Source organism: Pteropus vampyrus, unplaced genomic scaffold (genome assembly GCF_000151845.1).
Source record: "Pteropus vampyrus isolate Shadow unplaced genomic scaffold, Pvam_2.0 Scaffold2279, whole genome shotgun sequence".
Classification (NCBI taxonomy): Eukaryota; Metazoa; Chordata; class Mammalia; order Chiroptera; family Pteropodidae; genus Pteropus; species Pteropus vampyrus.
Genome location: NW_011891060.1, coordinates 405107 through 426494, shown reverse-complemented (window position 1 = coordinate 426494; position 21388 = coordinate 405107). Strand labels below are relative to the sequence as shown.

The following is a 21388-nucleotide window of genomic DNA, read 5'->3' as shown; positions in this document are numbered from 1 at the left end:
GCCCGTAACAGAGGCAACAGGAGGGGAGCAACCAGGTTCTGAAGGATGGCAGACGGGGATGTGGTTTTGATTGCGTTTGGTCCTTGGTCCTGATGAGGCTAGTCCCTTTAGGTCCTGTGCTTTAGTTTTCTCATCCATACTGAGGAGGCAGTCATATTCTATGGATCAATGTGAGGACATGGTGAGGTGACAGGTGGCTGCATTGGGCACTCAAGATATTAAAATTCAGTGAAGAGTTCCCAATCCTTGTCCCTCTTGGGAGAAGAGAAGGTCACTGTATATAACAAGAACCAGAGGCTGGCTCTCTCCCTGACAGTCGGCCCTTGGAAATGCCTAGAAAAGGCCTGGAGAGATCTTGCTTGGCTGGAAGCTTCCTTGCTAGGCCAAGGAAGGAGCAGAGGCTCAGGGCCACACAACACACAAACAAACTCTGGAGCAGAGAGGAGAGAAACTGCAAAGGCCTAGGTCTTTATTTGCAGTGTGTAGGCCCAACTTTCAAGGAGAGGAGATTGCCCCTTACTGGGCCCCTGGGACCTCATCCCCAGTGAAGCTTAGCCAGGGCTGGAGCAGCCAGAGGAGAGAAATGGCTGCCTCCTCCCAGCCAAGTAGTAGCTTTTGTCTCCGGAAAACAGGCCCACTGAGAGGTAGGACAGTGTCCCCCTGTTATCCGTCCAATTTCCCATCCTTACTACCCTCCTTACACACGGTCATTGACTTTTCCTACAGTGTGGAGCCACTCTCCCTCCATTTATTTCTGGCACAGCAGGCTCCTGCGGGGACCAGGGATAATAGGCCTGGGCAGGGTGACTGTGATGCTTGGGGCACAGAGCTATGTAGCAGTACCCAGGAGTGAGCAAGGCTAGGCCAACCGCGGTAGCTGGCTGACGGCCGGCTGGCCTTGGCGCCCTCCCCGTCACACAGCGGCAGGCTCGGTGATTAATGGCCAGTTCACGCAGTCTGTGCCGCCATCAGCGTGTGTCTGGGCGGCGATGGATGCGGCTGTCAGGCCCGCACGGCCTGCACTGACCCCCAGCCTCGGCCCAGCGCGATCAATGGGCGGCACGAGTCGGGCCGCAGCTGGGCCCCAGCGATAAGATGGGCCGATGGGCGCCCGCGGATTGCCCGCTCCGTCACCTGCCGTCACCGTCACCGTCACGCCGCCTGCGCGCAGATCAGCGCCGTCAGCGCTGCGTGATTAATGGGGACGCGGGCAGTCGCGGGGAGGGCGCCGGCGCGCGGACCCCGCAACGAAGGGAAGTGGAGCGGCATTGGGAGCTGCAGGGTGTGTGCTGGCCAGTGGAGCAGACCTACGCGTGGGTCACAGCGGACACCGAGTAGGTGGTGGTTGCAGGTCTGGGGGCACACGCTTGCAGCAGGTGTGCACGGGGCCCTGCAGTACCCAGGACACTTGTGTGTGGTACAGAAGCGCAAGGGCTGGGGGTATGTGTATGGTCGGCGTGCACAGATGTGTTACCAAGGCAAGCGCGGGCCCACGTGCGCAGTTATCATGGGCCTACGTGACTCCAGCTGAGGGCGCACAGTCGGCTGTGTGGGTGGCAGGGATGGCTAATGTGATCTCCCCACCCCCGAACTCTGCTTGGCCCAGGCTCCACCACCAGGCTCCTTCCCGCTGTCCCGGCTATCTTTGAAAACTCCTGATTTGACCCAGTTCCCTGCTCAAAACCAATTCCTAGGTCCCCATGGCCCAAGGGACAGGCCCTGAGGGGTGTACCTCACAGCGCCTCCTAGGCGACGCCCGCCTTCAGTTCGCAGTCGCCGGCGCCCGGGCACTCTCGCTCACTCACCTTCCTAGCTTGCACCACACCAGGCAACTGAGAGGCGCCGGTGCGACCTAGCCTGCGCCAAAGCCCATTAATGCCCACCGAGGTGACCACCTCCCCCCCACCCTCGCCACCCCACCAATCAGGCCTCTCCTCTGGAAAAGAGCCAGCCGTCAGCTCCATCACCGACAGACGGGGAGAAGTCTTGTACCAGGTGCTAAGTAAGGGAGGGGCCCAGAAGGGCTTCCCAGAGGAAGTGACGGGAGTGCAGAGGCCTACCGCCGCAGGCTGGGGCAGGAGGTTCAGCAGGTGGGAAGGGCTGGCAGGGAGCGCGGGTGGCCGGAGTGGCCGAGGGGTCACAGACAGGCGAGGGGAAGGGTGAGAGACCCTATTGGGGCCGATCCAGTGGGCGGCTGGGTCCCAGGCGATCCAAAGCAAGGGCAGGGCCACTTCCTCTCCTCCAGCTGCAGAGGTCTTGGCAGCCACCTCCAACTCCCCCGAAGCTGCGCAGCGCTGGTGATTGCGAGGTCACAGCGCCCCAGTACGGACAGAACGCACATAGCGCCTGCCCCGCCCTGGCTCCGCCCTACGCCCCGCGTTCCTGTTCGGTGGTGTGGCCAAGCCTCGCGTGAGTCCTGGAGTGAGATATGAGAGGAGACCACACCACACAGTCCCAGCTCTCTTCCCTGCAATGGAGGCAGAGGCCTGGCTGGGCAGGGAGGGAGCGTGTGTCCCAGTGCACCTGTGGGAAAAAAGCAGTCAGGGAAAGCTTCCTGAGCTGAGCTTTTAATTTAAAAAAATTTTTTAATGGATAACATTAATCATGTTTCACAAGTATAATGAAGAATCTTCCTCTCCCCTGCCCTCAGCTATCCTGTTCCCCTCTCCAGAAGCAAATTGCCTTATACTGCCGATGTACCTCTCCAGGTATATCCTGTGCATGTACAATCCAGCACATATGCATTCCCAAAATATATGAAAAATTTCAAATAAAAGTTGCAGGAATTGTACGGCGACCATCTGTATACCTATCGCCTAGACGCTTTTTATTCTTCCCTCCATCCATAAGTTCATTTTGATCCTATCTTCTTTTGTTCATTTCAAACTAAGTTGCAGACATCAGTATACTACATCCACTCCTAAATACTTTAGCATACACACAAATGTCTAGAGTTCAATATATTTTTTAAAGATTAAAATTTTACACAGTGAATTGCACTAATCTTAAGTAGACAATTCCATGAGTTTTGACAAGTGAAACCCAAACCTTATAAGGGTGTTACTGTTACCCCAGAAAGTTCCCTTGTGCCTCTTAAATCTCTAACACACTAGAGGCAACACTGTTCTGGTTTTTCTCACCATAGGTTAGCTTTGCTTGCTCTAGAACTTCATAAAAATGGAATCATATGGTGTATATGTACTCTGTTGTGATCGGTTTCATTCAATCCACTTCAGATAGTAAGATTCATGCTCTTGAGACTCATGCATGCTGGTGTATTTCATAAGTTTGTTCTCGTTTGCTAGGTACAAGGCCATATACTGTATGGGTGCCTACCATTTACTCATCCATTCACATGCCGATGGCCATTTGGTCTAGTTCCACTTCTCAGCTATTATGAATAGGCTATGAGACCATTCCTGTACAAGTTGTTGTTTAGGCATATATTTTTATTTCTCTTGGGTAGGTATATGTTAGATTGTTAGATCTTCTGATGCAGTCTATTTTTTATCTCCCCTATTTTAAAACACTGTTCTACTTCTTGCCTTTTTATTTTTTTCGACAGCACATCTTGGAGATTCTTCTAACTCAGCACATAAAGAATGTCTTACTAGTTCCTTTCCACAGGAGGGAGGAGCTATAATTTAGCCAGTCTCTTTCTGATGGGCATTTAGATGTATCTCTGAGCTGGGCTTTGCAGGATGAAAGAAGTTTGTCAGGTAGACAAAGGGAAACGGGAAAGGCCCAGAGGCTTGGCAGATGCTCCAGAACCCCTATTGCAACTGCTTCTAAGGGTAGAAGCAGCTCCTGACGCATTTATCCCCAGGGACTCAGTAATGTGAGTTGAATGTAAAGTAATGGGCGATTGTGGAGGTGTGCTGGCAAAAGGCTCTGGAGCAGGGTGATGGAGAGTCTCAAAGGATTTGGGGCAGGGGAGGGAAGTGAGTACTGCCACTAAGGGGTACCCTGGGACTCTCCAGAACCAGGCAGTGGTGGGTGTTGAAGTCCTTCACACTGGAGCTTTTGCTGTCCCTCTCAGATGGTGTCACATACCCACCCCCTGGCCCTCATGTCAGGAAGCCATGCTCTTTCCTTGGCTGACCCTTCAGGGTATACATGGGAGGGTCACGCATCTTTCCTACTGCACTTGAGCTTCCTAAGGACTTTTTCCCAGTGAATCACACCCAGGAAGCGCATTCAGCAGGAGCAGACTGGTGGAGGGGCATGGGGCATGGGTGTCAGCAGGTAGAGGAAGGTGGTGAGACTGAAGTAGGGGCATCAGCTGAGAGGGGGCTGCCCCCAAGCCAGGGCAGGTTCCCTGCAGAGACCCAGCCATGGGTAGCATGGGGAAGCTCCTGGTAGTGGGACATGTTTCCCTGAGCCTCTCATTCCTTCCTCAGGTAGGCCCCTAGCAAAGGTACCTGTAGGCAGGCCCAGCAGCCAAACAGGAGCTTGGAGTAGGAAGAGGGCCTTGAGCTTTGTGGTCCAGCTCTGCCACTAAGTGGTCGTGTGACCTCTGGCAACACTCTATTTTTGTACCTGTAAAACCAGGACAAATGGTTTCTTTCCCAGGCCTTTAGCAGCTGGGGAGTGGGGATAGTGGTTGAGATCATGTGTAGGAAGTGGCTATCACAGTGCCTGCCCCATGGAAAAAGCATTACCCCCATTACAGTGAGAGGTGAGGTGCAGAAGACTGCCTGGCATCACAGTGAGCCAAGGCAGAGGCTGGTACCCAAACAACACACATGGCTGCTTGAATGTGGGGCTCTGTTGGCTTGGCCACAGGCACAGAGAACAAGAGGTGTAGTGTTTCCCTGGGGGCAGGAGGTTCTCTGAGTTTCTGGAAGTCCAAACAGAGCACTATGCCTGTCTCAGCAGTGCTTGCTTGCTGGCTCCTATTCTGCATCTGACTGAGCCCACTCCTGTGGCTGGCTGGTGTGGAGGAAGCATAGGGCAGACTGGCTGCATAGTCCTGGTGGTCTCAGAACACAATGATGTGTGGCTCCTGTAGGGCCAGGCCCCAACACCTGTCCCTCAAGTGGTTTCAGGTGGACATCCTGTCCTGCCCACCACCACCTCGGTGACCCACAATGACAGGTGGGCAGGACCTTCCTCTTTAGCTCGTTTCCAGCCTCAGTGCCTCCTTTGTGGGTCACTGAGGAAGCACTAGGCAGGGAGTGGTAGTGGAGGGCTTGGGATGAGGTCTTGCCCAGGACAGGCATATCAGCTTTGAAATCTGGGTGTGAGGTTTTTCTTACTTTACCCTGGAAATATAGTCTGTCAATTGTTTCCAAGTGGAAAGTGTTGGAAGACTTTTTTGCATGGCACATTCTAGGGAGCAGCCACCCACCATATGTACCACTGCCATCCACGTGATCCTGTGGTCCAAGGTAGAGACCCTTCTGGCTTACTTATAGGTTTGGCTAAGGCCAACCTCATGATCAGTGACTGGGTGTGTACTGATGTCTGTTGTTATAGCCAAGGGCAAGAGCAACCCCTTGACTTGGACTGGAAGGGCCAGGAGGTGTGGACTCCTGCCAGGAATACACTGTACCTTACAGGACAGACAGTTAAGTCTACTCCCACAGTCCTGGGAGAGGTTCAAGCAGCCTGCACACCAGCCTAGCACTGGGCCTTCTGCTCAATCACCTGTGTTTCACATTACCAAAAAACCTGAGCATGTGGTTGCACTACCACGAGAAATGTTTTCCAGGCAAAAATGCCTGAGGAATTTCTACCTAGGGGAGACCTTGGGCACCCTGTGAAAAATCAGGACCTGACCAGTCTCAGGAATCTTCTCTCACTGGCCTTCTTGGGAATGAAAGGGAATTTAAAATCAAAAGAACATGACCAAACGGTTTGTAAAAAGTTGGCTTTATTTGTCACTTTTTCACCTTATCTCAGTTATGCCATTTTGGCATCCACAGTGACAGTCCCTGGAAGCTGGGGTCAGCCCCTACCCACCATGGTCAATAACCACAGAGCAGGAGCCAGAGCCTTGTGGGGCCCCACTGTTGGTTACAGATTGCAGGCAGGGCCCAGCACCCTCCAATGCACAGCCCCTGAGCCTGGGGACTGCTGCCCTGCCTGCCAGAGGCTGCAGCATTCCTACTGGTGCAGCCAAGCAGACCAGGTTGGGGGGAGGCATTAGGTCTCTGCTCAGGACTGGGTCTGACAAGGCCACGTGTGGTATGGTGGTACACCCTGGACTGGGGGTTGAAGACCCACTGGGACCCTCTTGGTTCTGTGGCTGACTTGCCGGTGGTTTTAAGCAAGTTGCTTCTTGTCCCTTGGTCAGTTTGTTTTCTGTTAGCACTGCTAGTGAGGACTCCTAGAAGTCCTCCTGACTCAGGTGTCAAGCTTGCCTCCTCTACTGAATTGTGACCATGGCTCTGTGTTTCAGAGGCAGCTGTGTGCCTGCTGCTGGTGGGATGTCTCTCTACATGGCTGCACTTACCCCTAGTGCGCCCTTCTTAGAACTGGGGTGTTCTCCAGCAAGAAGCCCTTAGGCTTGCAGTGCCTGTTGTTCCTGCTGCCAAGTACTGCTGGGTGCCTGTCCCCTAAGAGGGACCTTCCTAGAGGCCTTAGAAAAGGTTCCAATTCCTAAGATCTAGATCACCTGTAACTGTGAAAAAAACTTACTTTACACATAATTATGAGTCTTTCTATAGCAAACATTGGAGCAACGTACCAAAAACACAAGCTCTCTGACCCGGGCAGCATCACAGATCTTGGGCCTCTGCCCTTCTCTTCTGGTAAAGCTTGGAGATCGATGCATCTTGTCATTTATCTTACTTGCATTTGGTCCTAAGCACAATGAAAGAGTTCTAAAAACACAAGTGGGAAGTGTTCAGTCTAAAGGGTGATGGTGATCTGTGAACACCAAGTAAGTTGCTGTCTTTCCATGTCTGAGTGCCTGCCACAGTGCCTCCCCTTGGTAGGGGTGAGTGGGGAGTGAGGAGACCATGGGGGGCCAAGTCCAATGACAACTGGAAGAACTGCACAGTCATCATTTCAGGGGCCCTCTGCACAACATTGATCTAGCTCAGCCAGGCGCAACTTTATAAAACTGAAATCCCAACCTCGCATGCAGAAGAAGGAAGGGATGGCCCAAGAATGTCTGCTGGGAAATTCATCCCTCTCTTTTGAAAGCAGCTCTGTCCTAAAAAACTACTTTTAAAAGTAGTTTTAAATTGTCTTCCAGAGAACAAGTTTTAAGCAGATGTTCCTACCCCTGACCATGAGGGGACATGCTAGTAAGTCACCCATATCCATCAGAAAACACATAGTCTGCTTTCCAGCCTCATGTCCTGTTGGCATATTGAAACAAAGTCCTTTCAACGATGTTTGTGCTTTTAACCAACAAAATGTTCCCTTCTAGGGGAACAGCTGGGACCACTGCAGCTGCCTATGGCACTGAGAAGGTGCAAAGGTTAAAACAAAAGTTACATGGACACATGGGGAGTCATTTATCCTCCCAAGCTCTGGTCATCAGCTGGACAAAACCTCACTTCTACAGTTCTTTCGCCAATTTCAGAATAAAAAAGCAAAATTTCAAATCAGAAATTTCTAGCACTTTACAAAGTGGAATGACAGAATATGAAATTAAAAAAAAAAAAAAGGTTAAACAAAAGTCCATATGCCACAGCAGCACCCCATGATGGATTTGTTGTTTCCCCTTCCTCAGCAATTCCAGAGCACGCCTCCTCTTCCTGGTCCAAGAGAGACATGGCTCAGAACAGAAGGGCCCCCATACTGCCAACCTCACTCTGCTCCTTTACAAAGATTTCAAAGTACTGGTAGATAATTGTGACCGCGAGCAGGATCCCGGTTCCAGAACCAATGGCACCCAGGAAGTCAGCCAGAACGGAGAGGGCCCCGATGCACAGTCCCCCGAAGGCAGCGGCAGTGGGGATGTACCTGGGGAATGAGAGATGGGTCAGCAACATGCCACCATGTAGCTTGTTCTAGCCTGGCCCGCCCCTAACTGCAGGGCCAGGCAGTCTGACATGCTTACCTCTGATTTAAGAACCTAACTCTTTTAGAGGTCGCTCTGCTATCTTCTTGAAACTTCACTTACTTACATACCTTAATGGTCTAGACTCGGGCTCCTATTCAGTAAGTGGTTGCACAAGCCACACGTGGCTAGTAAAATGTGATCAGTTCAAGTTGAGATATTAAAATGGCACAGGAGATTTTGAAGATTATAAAATATCTCAAGATTTTTCTTACATTATAAATTTTTACTTTTTTAATGTGACTACAAGAAAATTTTAAATTTCATATGTGGCTTGCATTATATTTCTCCTGAATAGTATACTGTAAACCTAGAGGCTTCAAAGAAGTCTTATTAAGAGAATGAACAATCTCTGCTAGGGATTGGAAAACAATCTGAAATTTGTAATGCTCATTTTTTTGTGGATACAGGAGCCTTTTCTATCTTGTAACTAAGGATAAAATTTAATGAACCAGAAATCCCTAAGCCCTATCAGGATGCTTGATGTGTAAGAAAACCACAAATGTAAGGAAACCACTGGGACCTAGGGCCAGCACTCACCGATTGAGTTCATGGACCATGGAAGTCTCTCGGTGGCCCCTCATTACCATCTGCTGCTCCTTCAACTGCTTTGCAACCTATGTGATGCCCGAAGAAATTATGTTCAATTTTAAGCTTGATACTGAAAACCAAGTAGACATTTCATAGTGGCACTGAATACTCACAGGTTTCCTTCTTTAGCACTCTACCAATATTTGTATAGATAATTTTAAAACTGCTGCAAAGAAGTCACATGGAAAGAAGTCTAGTTTTAGTTTGGCTCCAGCTCCCCAGGTGAGCACTAATTTATGGTTGGACTCCATCAACAGAAAAGCTCCTAATGAAGAAGCGGCTGTGTATGTTCACAGACCACTTTCTGAGGAAGAAGTGACAAGCTGAGACCCCTTATACTGGTGACAGGTGACAGCTACTGTTTCCTGGTTTAATTAAATTATAACTTATACTTACATCTTTGGCAGAGGAGCCTGAGACCTCAATCCACGTTTTGGAGAAGAATGCGCATGAGCCCAGCATAAACACTATATACACAACAGCATGGACAGGGTCTTCTAACACGGAGCCAAATGATTCTGGAGGGGACAGGTAATAGCAAAGGCCACCAACTGGATAAGCACGTGCTGGACCCCCGGAAGACGTATCCTGGGACAAATACACAGAGAGCCTGTGAGTGCTGTTTCATTATACCTTAGCATCAGGACAAAAGTAGTTCTGAGTAGATGAAAAGGAATACAATTTTGCTCAAGTGTCCACAGTGCAGTGTTCTTGCTGAAGAGAAAATTTAACATGCTGAATTTGTAAAAGGCACAATTAGAAAATATCTTTGGGTAAAATGTTTGGTCACGAACAAGACACATGGATGCACACCACTGCAACTAGTTGCAGCATTAAAACTGATTTCTTTAAGCGGCCATACTTACAGACCAGGTGCCCAGCAGACTGACCAGCAGGTTGCCACTGAAGCGGGCTGACAACATCTGAGAGATGACATACAGGTTGGACACCAGGGCAGACTGCAGGATGATGGGGATGTTGGAGGTGTAGAAGAGCTTGATAGGGTAGGTGTTATATTGGCCTCGGTAACGGGCCGACTTGATGGGCAGGTCCACTCGGAAGCCCTGAGAAGCCAAACAGAGCAGAGTACGCTCACTGCCTTGTTCCAGCCTCCACATGGACACAGCCCAGCAGGGGATTGTCATGTTCCTTTCTGACCCACTACTGCACTCAGGAGGACATGAACAGAGGGTTCCCAGAAAGACAGGCTTAAAAATGCACCAAAACTCAGCACAGTGCAACAGTCCTGTTTTTGCCAAAAAAACAAAGTCTACCATGTTATATTTGTATCAATGTGGAATATACAGAAGATCTTGAAGGGCACATACACAAGTTAAGTCCTAATAGTGGTTCTCTTTGGTGGTGACCTCTCCTGTGCTTTTAGTCACCCCAAGGCAAAGCCATCATGGCCTCCACCTCACACCCCAGAGCAACCTTTTACGATGTTTTAAATCACCAACAGAAAAGCTAAGCTTTTTATGAATAAAGCCTCTCCCTCTGAAACTCTTGGAAAATAGAAAGGTTTTCTTTTATATTATTTTTACAAACTCCCAGTACCTAGAACAGACTCAGAATACAAAGAATTTAAAATAATTTTTTAATGATCTAACCACAAATACCTGCAAGCCCTTAAAGAGTTAGCTTATTATTACTCAGCCATCTAAAGTCTCAGCTGAAGGAAGAGATCTGTCTGGTCCTCAGGAAAAGCACTTGGCTGGTATAAATACCTTTTCACAAGCAGTAACTGGTTTCTCCACTGCTGTTCCACTTTAACAAATATCAGAATACAAAGTGGCCGAATTAAAAATACAAAGATTTATCGGCTATGGAAAAGCAACTTGTAGCTCAGGTCTCTTATTCAGAAGTGACACAGACTAATAATTTGAAAGGTAAGAGCTCAAAAGGAAGGGCCTTTTCCAAGATGATGATACTACCTAGAAATACTCTAAACTCTGGGTAAGACGGCAACAAGGCTTTAGAGCTTGATGACTTTTCACTACTCTTGAACTAAGAACTTAAAGAACTATCTTCTCTATCTGATGATAGGCCCAACCCGAAGGAGCATAATTTCAGAAATGTTACATCTGCCTTAGTTTTGTTTATTTCAGGCAAGTCTCCATGACTCAATGGAACACACCTGTCCAGCTTACAAAGAAACTTGCTCCTTTCAAATGCCACCCCACCACTTCAATACGATACGATGACATATACCACTCCTGGAGTGTGAGTGGGGGCACACACACCAAGGCATTCTGAAACTTAAATGCAGACCCATCAGGGCTCCCTGTGGTGGGTCTGGACGCACCTGGAAATAAATGACCACTGCAAAGACAAAGATGGTGGCAATCAGATTCATGAGGTTGGGGAGGTTCTGGCGGTAGAAGGCCTCTCGAAGGGCTCGGACTTTGTCAGTGCGTGTGGCCAACAGATGAAACAGTGCAATAATGGCACCTTCAAATTCCATACCTGTTGGTGAAGGAGACGCATGTGGTAAAAAAACAAACAGCTTTTTAGAGGCCAAAAGAGAGAGGGAAATAATTAAATTTTTTGAATTTAAAATTCACAGTGCCTACTCCTCCTATAACCATAAAAGTACAGTGGCATTTTCTCATCCCTCATTTCTACTTCTTCCGTAGAAATTTCAACCTGCAGAAATGGGCTATTCTACCTTTTTGATTTAATTATCTCATTTCGCTGGCATGTTGAGTCAATGGCTACCAGATGTGTGGAATGATGATCAATTAAAAAATCATAAAAGCAGGATCTGCTGAACTCCAGCTAGAAGGGTCTGCTACTGGAGAGCAAGCCAAGAGCTGCTCAGGCCACTTCCCAGGTAAACCCCAGGCAGCAGAGCACCCTAGCTCTGAAGTGCAGGCTGCCCCTGACAAGGCAGGGCTTGACTTCTCGACTTCTTACAATGATGATCAAGCAGAATGGACAACATGAATGCTCACCACACATCCCAATCTAGTCAGAGTATACACCCCACCATGAGAGGGTGCTAAAGAGAGCCAGACAAGCACAACCAGGAAGCAGAGCAGTTTACTGGGGGTCTGAAGGAATTAAGAGTAAGAACAGGTACCTGACTTGAGGATTAGGCAGCAGAGGGAAAAGTGAGAGGAAGCTGGGGAGCATGGGGGCATTAGTAAGACCTAGAAGTCTTGTAAGTTTCCAGAAATTTACTGAAGTTAAAACCCCACCTCCACACTCCCTCTCCCCAAAATTCCCAGCTAAAAGTAAGAAATAGGAGCACTATACTAGTGTGTAATCATTGCTGTTCTAGGACAGTGTGACTGTCCCACAAAGAAAGTCTGGCCTCATGGAGGGAGCCAGCACTGTATCCAGAGTTGTGGTCTACGGGCAGGTGTGGGGTCCTTACATCAGTACCATGAAGTGTACTATGTACTGCCCTGGGATGGCACTTCGCTCAAGTTTCTAACACTTGATGGTGGAACCACCTGTTTCTTCTCCCTCTGACTCTTTCTGGACCATTTGGATACCAGCATCACTGCTGATTTCTTTTCAAGTCTCTGGGATGGGGCTTCTGTGGAAGTGCTCTGTCCTACCAGTGCTTCCTCAGTTCCCATCCTTTCCTCCTTTTGGTCAGGTAACAGCATTGGCTTGTCAAACCAATGTGCAGAATTCAGGGATCTTAAAGCTAGAGCCAGGATCTTAAAGCTATTTCATAGAGGATGACATCTGGGTGACCAGAGAAGAAGGAACTTGTTCACACTCTGCCCACTCTCAACACTCCATTATGTGATCTCAGTGTTGACTACTCTTCCCTTTGTTCATTCTGTTGCAGCCACATACACTGATCTCTAACACACCAGGTACCTTCCCACCTCAGGGCTCTCTGTACCTCCTGGTTCCCTCTAAATTCTCATAGGGCTCCCTCCCCTTTTCAGGACTTCGATTACCTAGACTAATCCCGTGACAACACTCCTGGCATTCCCATCTTCTTTCTCTGCCTTGTTATTCGCCTTCATATTTGCAGCAACACCTAACATACATATAACAGTTTACTTACTTTGTATTTCTAATGCTTTCAACAGTGGCTGGCCCTTAACAGGCACATGATAAATATTTGTTAAATGAAAGCTAGTGCCAGGGTTAGGCTTTAGTTCTTCTAATTTTTAACATAATTATTCTTTAAAATTCACTACCTACCTAATATCTGGGAACGAATGAGGTTTCTAAGTGTTACTGTTACTTAAGGGGGGAAAGCTATTTTGTAGCTATGTGCTGTCCCTGCTAATCCTGTTTTGGGCTGTTCCCACTTGCCCAGGGAAGCAGCAATGCTTAATCTCCCAGACCCGAAGGGTGTCAGTCAACAGCGCATTTCCATGTCACCAAGCCAAGCCGCAGCAGAGTTCTAGATGCAGCTGCCATTCTCCTTCAGCCTTGTGACTTTTGTGATCTCTGCCCTTTTCCAGGGCCCAGTCTTTGTGACCCTACTCTTCCCCCTTTCCCTTCACTCCTCAGCAAGCATGGCGGTCTTGCAGCCTCACTCACTGGCCCACATGCACGTGGCTGTGGAATCACCCTTCCTGGCGGCGCCCTCTCTCCAGCCAGTTCTCAAACACTGCCAGTTGACATTAAGGCACTTTTACTTTAAAGCCAGAAACCAACCTACCTTTGCTGTCAATTTTCATCACCCTTTAAAGTATACCCTTTTGCTTGTCCCTTACATTCTTTTCTCCTAATGCCCTCCCTCAATGCTTTCCTTGTGACAGGCTGGCTTGTCAAAAAGGTGGAAGACTAAATAGTTACCAAGTTGCATTCACAATCTTCTATTCCAGTCTGAGGTGAATCCCTCCCTCCAGACTTGGCTTCCTATTGCCTCACGGGCCTGACCCGAATGAAAGGTGGCTGCTTCGCTCTACTCTGGTATCGCTTCCTCATAATTCAGGATGTCACCCAGGCCAGTTACAGTATGGTTTTGCCATACCCCTGAACTTCTATCCTTCATCCTCCTGCCTTTCACACTCATGCCTGAAAAGCCCTGCCTTCTGTCCCCATGTGTCCCTATTTGCCTTGGATTTTCTACAGTTCCAAGAAGTACCCAGGGAGGAATCAAATCTTATCTTGCCCACTTCTCTCTGACATTCCCTTCTTCAAGCTATGCTCATTGCTTTGTAATCTTTTGGGCACATGGAACCTTCATGTGCCCAGGGACCTAGTTTCCAGCATTCAATTCTATATGAATATTTATTTCTCACAGGACTCTTACAAGTAAATAACATATTTAGTGATGAATGCTGATTACCTTTCCTAATAAGTCATATTTCCTTTTGTTTAGAAATTATTAAAAACATCCACAGTAACAAGATGTCCTTGGCACTCTTTGTGGGTATAGAATACTAACATTTAATGGGCAGCTACTATGGGCCTGACATCATGCCATTTCATGTTATTTCTCATTTTATCCTGGCAACCAAGGCCCAGAGGTAGACAGATTGCCCAAAGCCACTTATGTACTAATAGGAACAGCCAAGTGGTGAACTCTAAGTTTAGGCCTCTTTCATAAAGTTGCCTCTTGCATGACCAACTGCGTTGGTTCAGTGATTTCATTTTTAGAAATATATTCACCAAGAGCAACTGCCAAAATACATAAAAGATGAACTTATGAGGCTGTTCACTGTTTCTCTGTTGTAATAAGAACCAAAACTGGAAACAAATTAAATGTCAATCAGAAGACTGGTTAGTTGCTTCATCCTTGCCATGAAGTCCATGCTGTGCTAGGAAAAATGAAGCAGGATTCTGTATTCTGGCATTGGCAAATGTCCATGAAATATTCTGATGTGGAAAAATCCAAGCTATGTCTCAGTATAAGCAGAAGCCTGTCTGTGTTTAAAAAATTTATTCAGATATACACAGAAAAATCAGAAGTAATGTACCTAAAATGGTGGTGATTCTTCCTTGGAACAGGGATCTTGTATCTTTTGCTTTACATATGACATATGCTTTTTACTGACCTGTCCCCAGGAAAGCCCAAGGGCCCTTACCTCGGCCAGTGTTGACAGTGGTGGGGCTGAATGCCTTCCATACGATGGTCTCACAGATATTAGTGGCAATGAAGAGGGAGATACCAGAGCCCAGGCCATACCCTTTTTGCAGAAGTTCATCCAAAAGTAGGACAATTAAGCCAGCAACAAAGAGCTGTAAAAATTTAAAAAATAAGTGACATCAAGATACTGCTACTTTAAAAAGTGGAGAAACTCAAACAGACTACATTCTTGCTCCCCAGGAGCATGGCTCTATCCTCCCTCAGTAAGGGGCTTCTCTGGTATAAATGCTGAAGGCTGAATAGGCAGTGGACAGCAGAGCCTTCCTGTGGTGAGCTCAGAAGGGCCAACACAAGCTCTTTGGCTCCTTCTCAGTTTCTTTTATGCATGTTCAGGTTTGTTATTTGGGAAGTATAAGGGAGGGGAGATGTTAACAATTACCTGAATGGTGATTAACAGGCAGATTCCAGCACCCATTTCAGAAGGGTCCCCATACATTCCCGTCATCACATACACAATAGACTGGCCAATGGTAATGATCATTCCAAATACTAGAAATCAAAAGAAAACTTTCTCAAAGTAGGACATTAGACAGTCATAGAAGAAACAGTATCGAACACCTACTCTGTGCCTGGAACCAGGAAGAACAAAGATGAAGAATACTGACACTGCCTCCAAGGAGCTTGGTCCAAGAAACACCCAACAGTTACATCATCAAAGTACACAATAACTTAAATGCCTGTTAACAGAAGCAGGGGAATGCCTTAATTTCACCTTTTTCTAAATTCACTTTCCTTATAGTGACAGGAGGAGGAAAAGCACTGGAACGTGACAAATCTGGTTCTGGTGGAAGGCAAATCAGGAAGCAAAATCTACTGAAGACAGTACCCTGAGGTACACAATTTAGGGATGTCACCAATCCACAGCACTCAAATTTGGGTCAGGTTGCTTGGGTTCTAAAGAGCTCCTGAGCTGAACTACGTGCTTGGACCACCTCTACAGGTTCATCATCCAGGTCTGAGTCCAGAACACAGATGATTAACTGGGATAAAGTGATCCTTTTCCAATTGGCATGTAATGTGTTTTCTTTACCGGAAAACTTCACAATGCCAGCAATTTAGTCACTTGTCCCATTTCTCCTGACACAAAGCTCTCTTGGCCTAATAGAAGCTTTCCATTTTTAGATTGTCTTTGGTTTCTTATATTGTTGTACCTCACTGTTAGGCACAATAGAATTGACACATTTTTACTGGTTCCACAATACTAGATGAATCTCTAAGTAGGGGTTTGGGCTTCAAGTTCAGCTTTTCTGGTTAGTTTGTCAAGCTCGGCCATCACTTCAAAGTGCCCATCAAATGTAGTCCCTATCTGACTTTTAAAAAACTGCTCAAAAACAATGAATTCTTAAGGCAGAATTTTAAAAATTGTCAAGACCAAAGAAAAAACAGCTGACTTGTGATTTTGAAAAGTAATTCATGTATATATTTTGAAATCCTGATTTGCGTCTGAAACTGACAAGTTTAAATGAGATTAGTTTTTTCCACTCAATTATTTAACTTACTTAGTAAGATTTCTGATAGGAGCTGGTGTTAAAGAAAATATGGCTGGATAGCAAACTGTAAATATCATTTTCTATTATTAATATATTTCAAACTGTAAATATCATTTTCTAATATTAATATATTTCAGTTCATTCAGAGGCTGAACATGGGTCATTTTGATGACTGGTCATTGTTACCAGTGACATTACTTGCTATGAGGCAAATATTATTATCCCCATTTTTACAGATGAAGAATCTGAGATATAAGAGCTGTCATCTAACTTTGTCCTAAGTCACCGATCTAGTAAATAGTAGAGCTGGGCTGAGATGATCACCTTTCTCCTAAGTTGAATCCTTTTAAACTCCCAGAGGAAAAACAACACTTGTCAAATATCTAATATGTGCCAGGCACCGAGAGATGTTTTATAAATGTTATTCCACTGAATTCTTAAGACAGCTCTGAGGTACACCATCATCTCCTCCTAAGTGGTAAGGATATGTGACTGGTGGAAGGGAGACCTCCAAGCCCTGCTCCTTCCACTTGATCATACAGCCTCTGGGACACTGGACATCCTTTCCCCTGCCCTGTCCAGCCCATCCAAGTGCCTTGCACCATGGCTCTCATAGTAGTGCTTTCCTGTTAACACAGGCCACGGAGCACTAGCAGGGCTGGTGGGCCAAAGAGATTACACGTAACAAAGAAAAAACTATTTTGATGCCCAAACTTCACAGCAAATTCAAATTCTCAATTATAGACATTTGAACATCATTCAAAATCTCACTTACACTTTTGGGCTCCATTGAAAAGGGCTCGGTCTTTTGGGGTATCACCAACTTCAATTATTTTGGCGCCAGCCAAGAGCTGCATGATGAGGCCAGAGGTGACAATGGGAGAAATACCGAGTTCCATTAATGTGCCTGAGGACAGGGGAGGCAGAACACAGTCTGTATTAGCTTGGAATAACAACACATTAATAAGAAATTGAATGAGCCAAATTTGACTCCTTATATAAATCCAGTGTGCTTCAGTGTCCTAACAGCATTTAATTTAGAGAATAACCCCAAAATATCAATAATTAGAGTATAATTCATTCTTTTCAGTCTGCTAGGCAACATCTTATTCTGTTTTGGAAGTCACATTGCATTTAAACAGATTGCTGCCTTTATATTCACCATAAACAGATTCATTCTGGTTTCACAGAGATAAGAAAGGTTTGTCATTCTATCAGTTAATAAAAAAGAATAACATTTAAAAATTTCAAGTCTGAAAAGGAAGTCTGTACAACTGTATGTATTTGTGGATAAACTTCTACTTCCAACTGATTTGGAACTTAATTTGAACTATATTTTAAAAAATGAATTAATCAAAAGCAGTACTTACATAAATATTCAAAATCCACCCCCCCTCCAGGTAACTGCTTAGAGTATACAAAATAGTTACATATTTTTTGACATATTATATGTAACCTATAGATATGAAAAAGATACAGCTGAGAAACAAATTACATATTCTAAAGATGATCAAAACACAAAAAAGATAGGTAGAAATATCATGTTGTTTAAAAAGCATTCTAGTTTTATTCTCTACAACATAGACTTATTTTGTTATTACAGGTTTTGTACTGCATTCATATGCAATTCTGAGTATGATATGCCTCGGTGCTGAATTTGGCATTTACTAAGGCTATTCAGCACAGCACACTAACATTCTTCCCAAACACTCTCTGAACTCCACATAAAGCCAAAGCCTGTAATTTAAAGGAGGTCAGTCAAGCCCACATTGTACAGAAAGAGGTGCAGAGAGCCAGAGTTCTACCTCTGTTAGAGGCTAGAATCACTCTTATCCAATAGAAAGGATCGGCAGAATCTGAAGACATAATACCAAACAGGGGGATCTAGAAACAAGCAGAGAGAAAAGGAGTCAGTGCACTTATCTCCAGCCTTCTCTGAACCCACCATCGACACTAGAACAGAAAAGCTGGGCTTACCTGGCAGCATACCAAGAAAATAAAGAGGGTGATAGCAGTCCACAGCACTTTCTCCTTAAACTGAATCTATAGAAAAGGAGAATGAATTAAGGCAACTTATTTTCATAAACAAATGAACAGAAATAGACTCAGATCAGACCCCTTTCTCTGTTCACCAGAAAAGTAGCCTTGAATACTCGAAATCATGCACCAAACATGAGTACCAAAACAGTACATGCTACATGCATGGCATGCTTCTATGTACAAGGCACGTATGCAAAGACCTTCATATTCATCTCTCATTTGATCCTTGCACTACATAGCATTATCATCTTTATTTTACAGTGAGAAAACTGAGTCTTAGAAAGGCTAAGTAATTTGTTCCAAATGCCACAGCTGAAGTGAGTTTGAGTTCAAAATGTGTGCTCTTTAACCATTAGCATTAAGTTTAAGATCAGACTCAAGATCAAAGAATGTTGCAATAGAAAGGGATTCCTAACCCAGATAAGCCCTTACAATGTTTGAGCCATCACCATTCCTTTAAAAGGGTTTTCTAACTGACAAATCTTGTTATTCTGGAGTCAATTAATTTGGAACTTGTGATTGTTTAATACGTAATGTATTTTCTATGTAATAAACAATACTGGGGGGTGGGCAGGGAGAGTTGCAAGTTTAACCTACTCACTAACTACACGTAGCGTCTGTATAACGTTATTTAAGACTTTTTGCATCTCCTTGGGAATCTAAGTAGGATAGGTTACAATTTAGAATCATTTTACAGGTGACTAATAAGAATCATTGGGAAAGTTTAGAAGCCCTGTTCAAGGCCTCTCTGGTACTAAGCAGTAGAGTGGAAATTCTTCTGGGTCTTCGACCTCTAAAACCGAGTATCTTTAGTTTGCTGCCTACACTGCAAGAAAGGCTTTAAAGGGCTTAAAAAACACAGTATTTATTGTGTGGACTGGAGATTTTGATGTGGAAATGCCTTTTGAGTGACAGTATTAAGTGAACAAAACTATGTTCTTAAAATACCTTTTTATTTGAGGGGAACAGGTGTCTAAGGAAGAACTGAGCCAGAGTCCTGGCTTTTTGGTCGGAATAGAAGTTGTAGTCCTCTGTCTACCACTTTAGGCCACAGTAACACGACCAAAGACTGCGAATTCCACGTATAGATGCTCCACGTGAAGTTGAGTGAATTCACAGAACTTCTTCCTCTTGAGAATGCTTCCCCTTCCCACCTGTCATTGCACCACACCAAGGAATTAGGAGGCCCATGGGAAGGCGACACCACTTCAGGCTAACCAGTAACATAACAAACTTGTATTGAAGTGATTCTTTATAGGAAAAAAGAATGGACAATTTTTACAGGATTCTTAATTTGTTAATAACTAAGTCTCTCCTGGATGCAAATTCAGCAGCGAAAAATCAAAAGCTGTTTATCCAGCCTTGTCTGCTCTTCCCCTTAAACAGCTCCTAAATCTATCATCTCCTAGCCTGCTCCCATAGTTCACTTTCTACTGCAAAAGCCTCTAAACCACTCTAATCCTTTACCCTACTTCCAAAGCAACTGTTTAATCTGTGTGGCTCCTATTGCTCCCCACTTACTCTTTATGTTCATTATTAATAATGAACTATATCTAACATCCTCCAACCTGCTTGTCTTCTTTGCTTTTGCACATTATATATTCTTTATGCCTGGGACTCCTTTCCCTTACTTCAAGAAAACTTCTATTCTTCTTTCAAAACCACCATCAGACATCACATCTTCCAGAGTTACTCCCTGTTGAAGCCACTGCATATATTTTCACTGCTCCATCACATGTTAGCTAGGCCAAAATCACACAGCTATTAAGAGCCTCTGTGAAGGGTGGGTCTGAGGTTTGCCTGCCTCCAGAGCCATGCCCTTTCTACTATGCTGGGGGTGGGGGTAGGGAATGGGAAGAGCTTTGCATATTAGCCCATAGAAGGCAGTACATATGTAGGGAATGTATACAAATCAGTTTGAAGTAAAAAAAAAAAAAAAAGAGACTCCAAGAACCTAAGTGTCTGTGTTGATGTCAAGTACACATACACATATGTGAATGCTGAACAATAGTCTGAAAAGAACTTGACTATAAAAATATACTATTATTCATTCTCTTTAAAAACCCCAATGAAACTTTTCTTCATGATCTAATAGCTTCACTTACATTGGCAACACTTCCTATCTTGGCCTGTAGTCGTGTAACAGTGGAAATTCTGACAAAGATTCAATATAAGTCTACATTTCTATTTTTCCCTGTTTTAATGTGCCCACAGTAAAAAGCAAGGTTCACAAAATGCCTTCACTCAGTTAATGTGACAGCCTACACAAAATATAGAAACTCATTTGTACAGAATAAAGTGACTGCTCTTAGCTCTTTTTAGCATCTGGCTACAAAGAGTATCTCTTACAAAAAAAACCCTCAACTGATCTGCTCCTGTTGGAGGTAAAGAGGGAAGGGGAACTCAACCTGAGTATCCCGAGACTTTGGAGGCCTTACTCATTCACTGCCAGGATCAATTTGGGGACAGGGCAAACCCAAGACTTTGTTCACTGGGGTAACAGCCACAAAAGACACTCCAAGCACGATGATTTTGGTGGAAATTGCCACATAACCAAGTCACCTTTCGACAAAACTCAAGAGTAAACACAATTACACTCGATGCAGAAAAGAAGGGAGAGAGTTCTTTTGGTGTGTTGAAGCCATTTTTAATAGTACTGTAAACTTCAGGCGCTCAGAGTTTCACGAAGCCTTCTCTGACGCCGATTTGGGGGAACTTACCTTTCTCTCCGGCTTCTGAATTTCCGGCAGGATGACACAGAAGGGTTTGATGACTTCCAGAAATTTGACTTTAATAGAGACAAAAGAAGAGTTAAGGCTCTGAGAAACCTTCTGCGCTACCCGAGGAAGCCCTCTGCCGAGGACGTGTTGGGGCACGGAAGCGGGGCGAGCAAGGGGACGCGCGGGGACCCGGAGGAGGGCCTGGGACCTGGACAGGCCTGGCGGGCGGACGCCTGCCCTGACTGGTGAGGGGAAGGGGGATCTGATCCAGCCCGGAGGAGACAGAGCTGCCCTTAGGGACTCACTCGCCATGGCGGCGGCTGCTCTGTCTCAGGGTGCCGCTTCGACGCCGCTTCGACTCCGCTCCGCTCCAAGTGAGGTAACGCTGTCCGCGTCCCAGCCTGCTCCGGGGCGCAGCAAGCTCGGCGGAGAGACACGTCAGTGCTAGCACCCGGGTGAG

General features: G+C 45.8%; 1 protein-coding gene across 2 annotated transcripts; it reads right to left on the bottom strand.

Annotated features, from left to right (window-relative positions):
- Positions 1-5858: 5858 nt before the first annotated feature.
- SEC61A1 (Sec61 translocon alpha 1 subunit) lies at positions 5859-21380 on the bottom strand. Of its 2 annotated transcripts, XM_011386512.2 has the most exons (13): positions 21234-21377; positions 20929-20996; positions 19157-19362; positions 18146-18211; positions 17974-18052; positions 16944-17075; positions 15058-15167; positions 14617-14770; positions 10914-11074; positions 9475-9672; positions 9005-9196; positions 8558-8634; positions 5859-7920 (listed from the first exon to the last, which is right to left on the bottom strand). In XM_011386512.2, exons 5-13 carry the CDS (start codon positions 18032-18034, stop codon positions 7734-7736), a joined length of 1272 nt encoding a protein of 423 aa, XP_011384814.1. In that variant the 5' UTR covers positions 18035-18052; positions 18146-18211; positions 19157-19362; positions 20929-20996; positions 21234-21377; the 3' UTR covers positions 5859-7733. The 2 variants fall into 2 exon arrangements, with proteins under 2 accessions (XP_011384814.1, XP_011384813.1); XM_011386511.2 differs by lacking the exon at positions 19157-19362 and having other exon boundaries at positions 21234-21380.
- Positions 21381-21388: the final 8 nt, after the last annotated feature.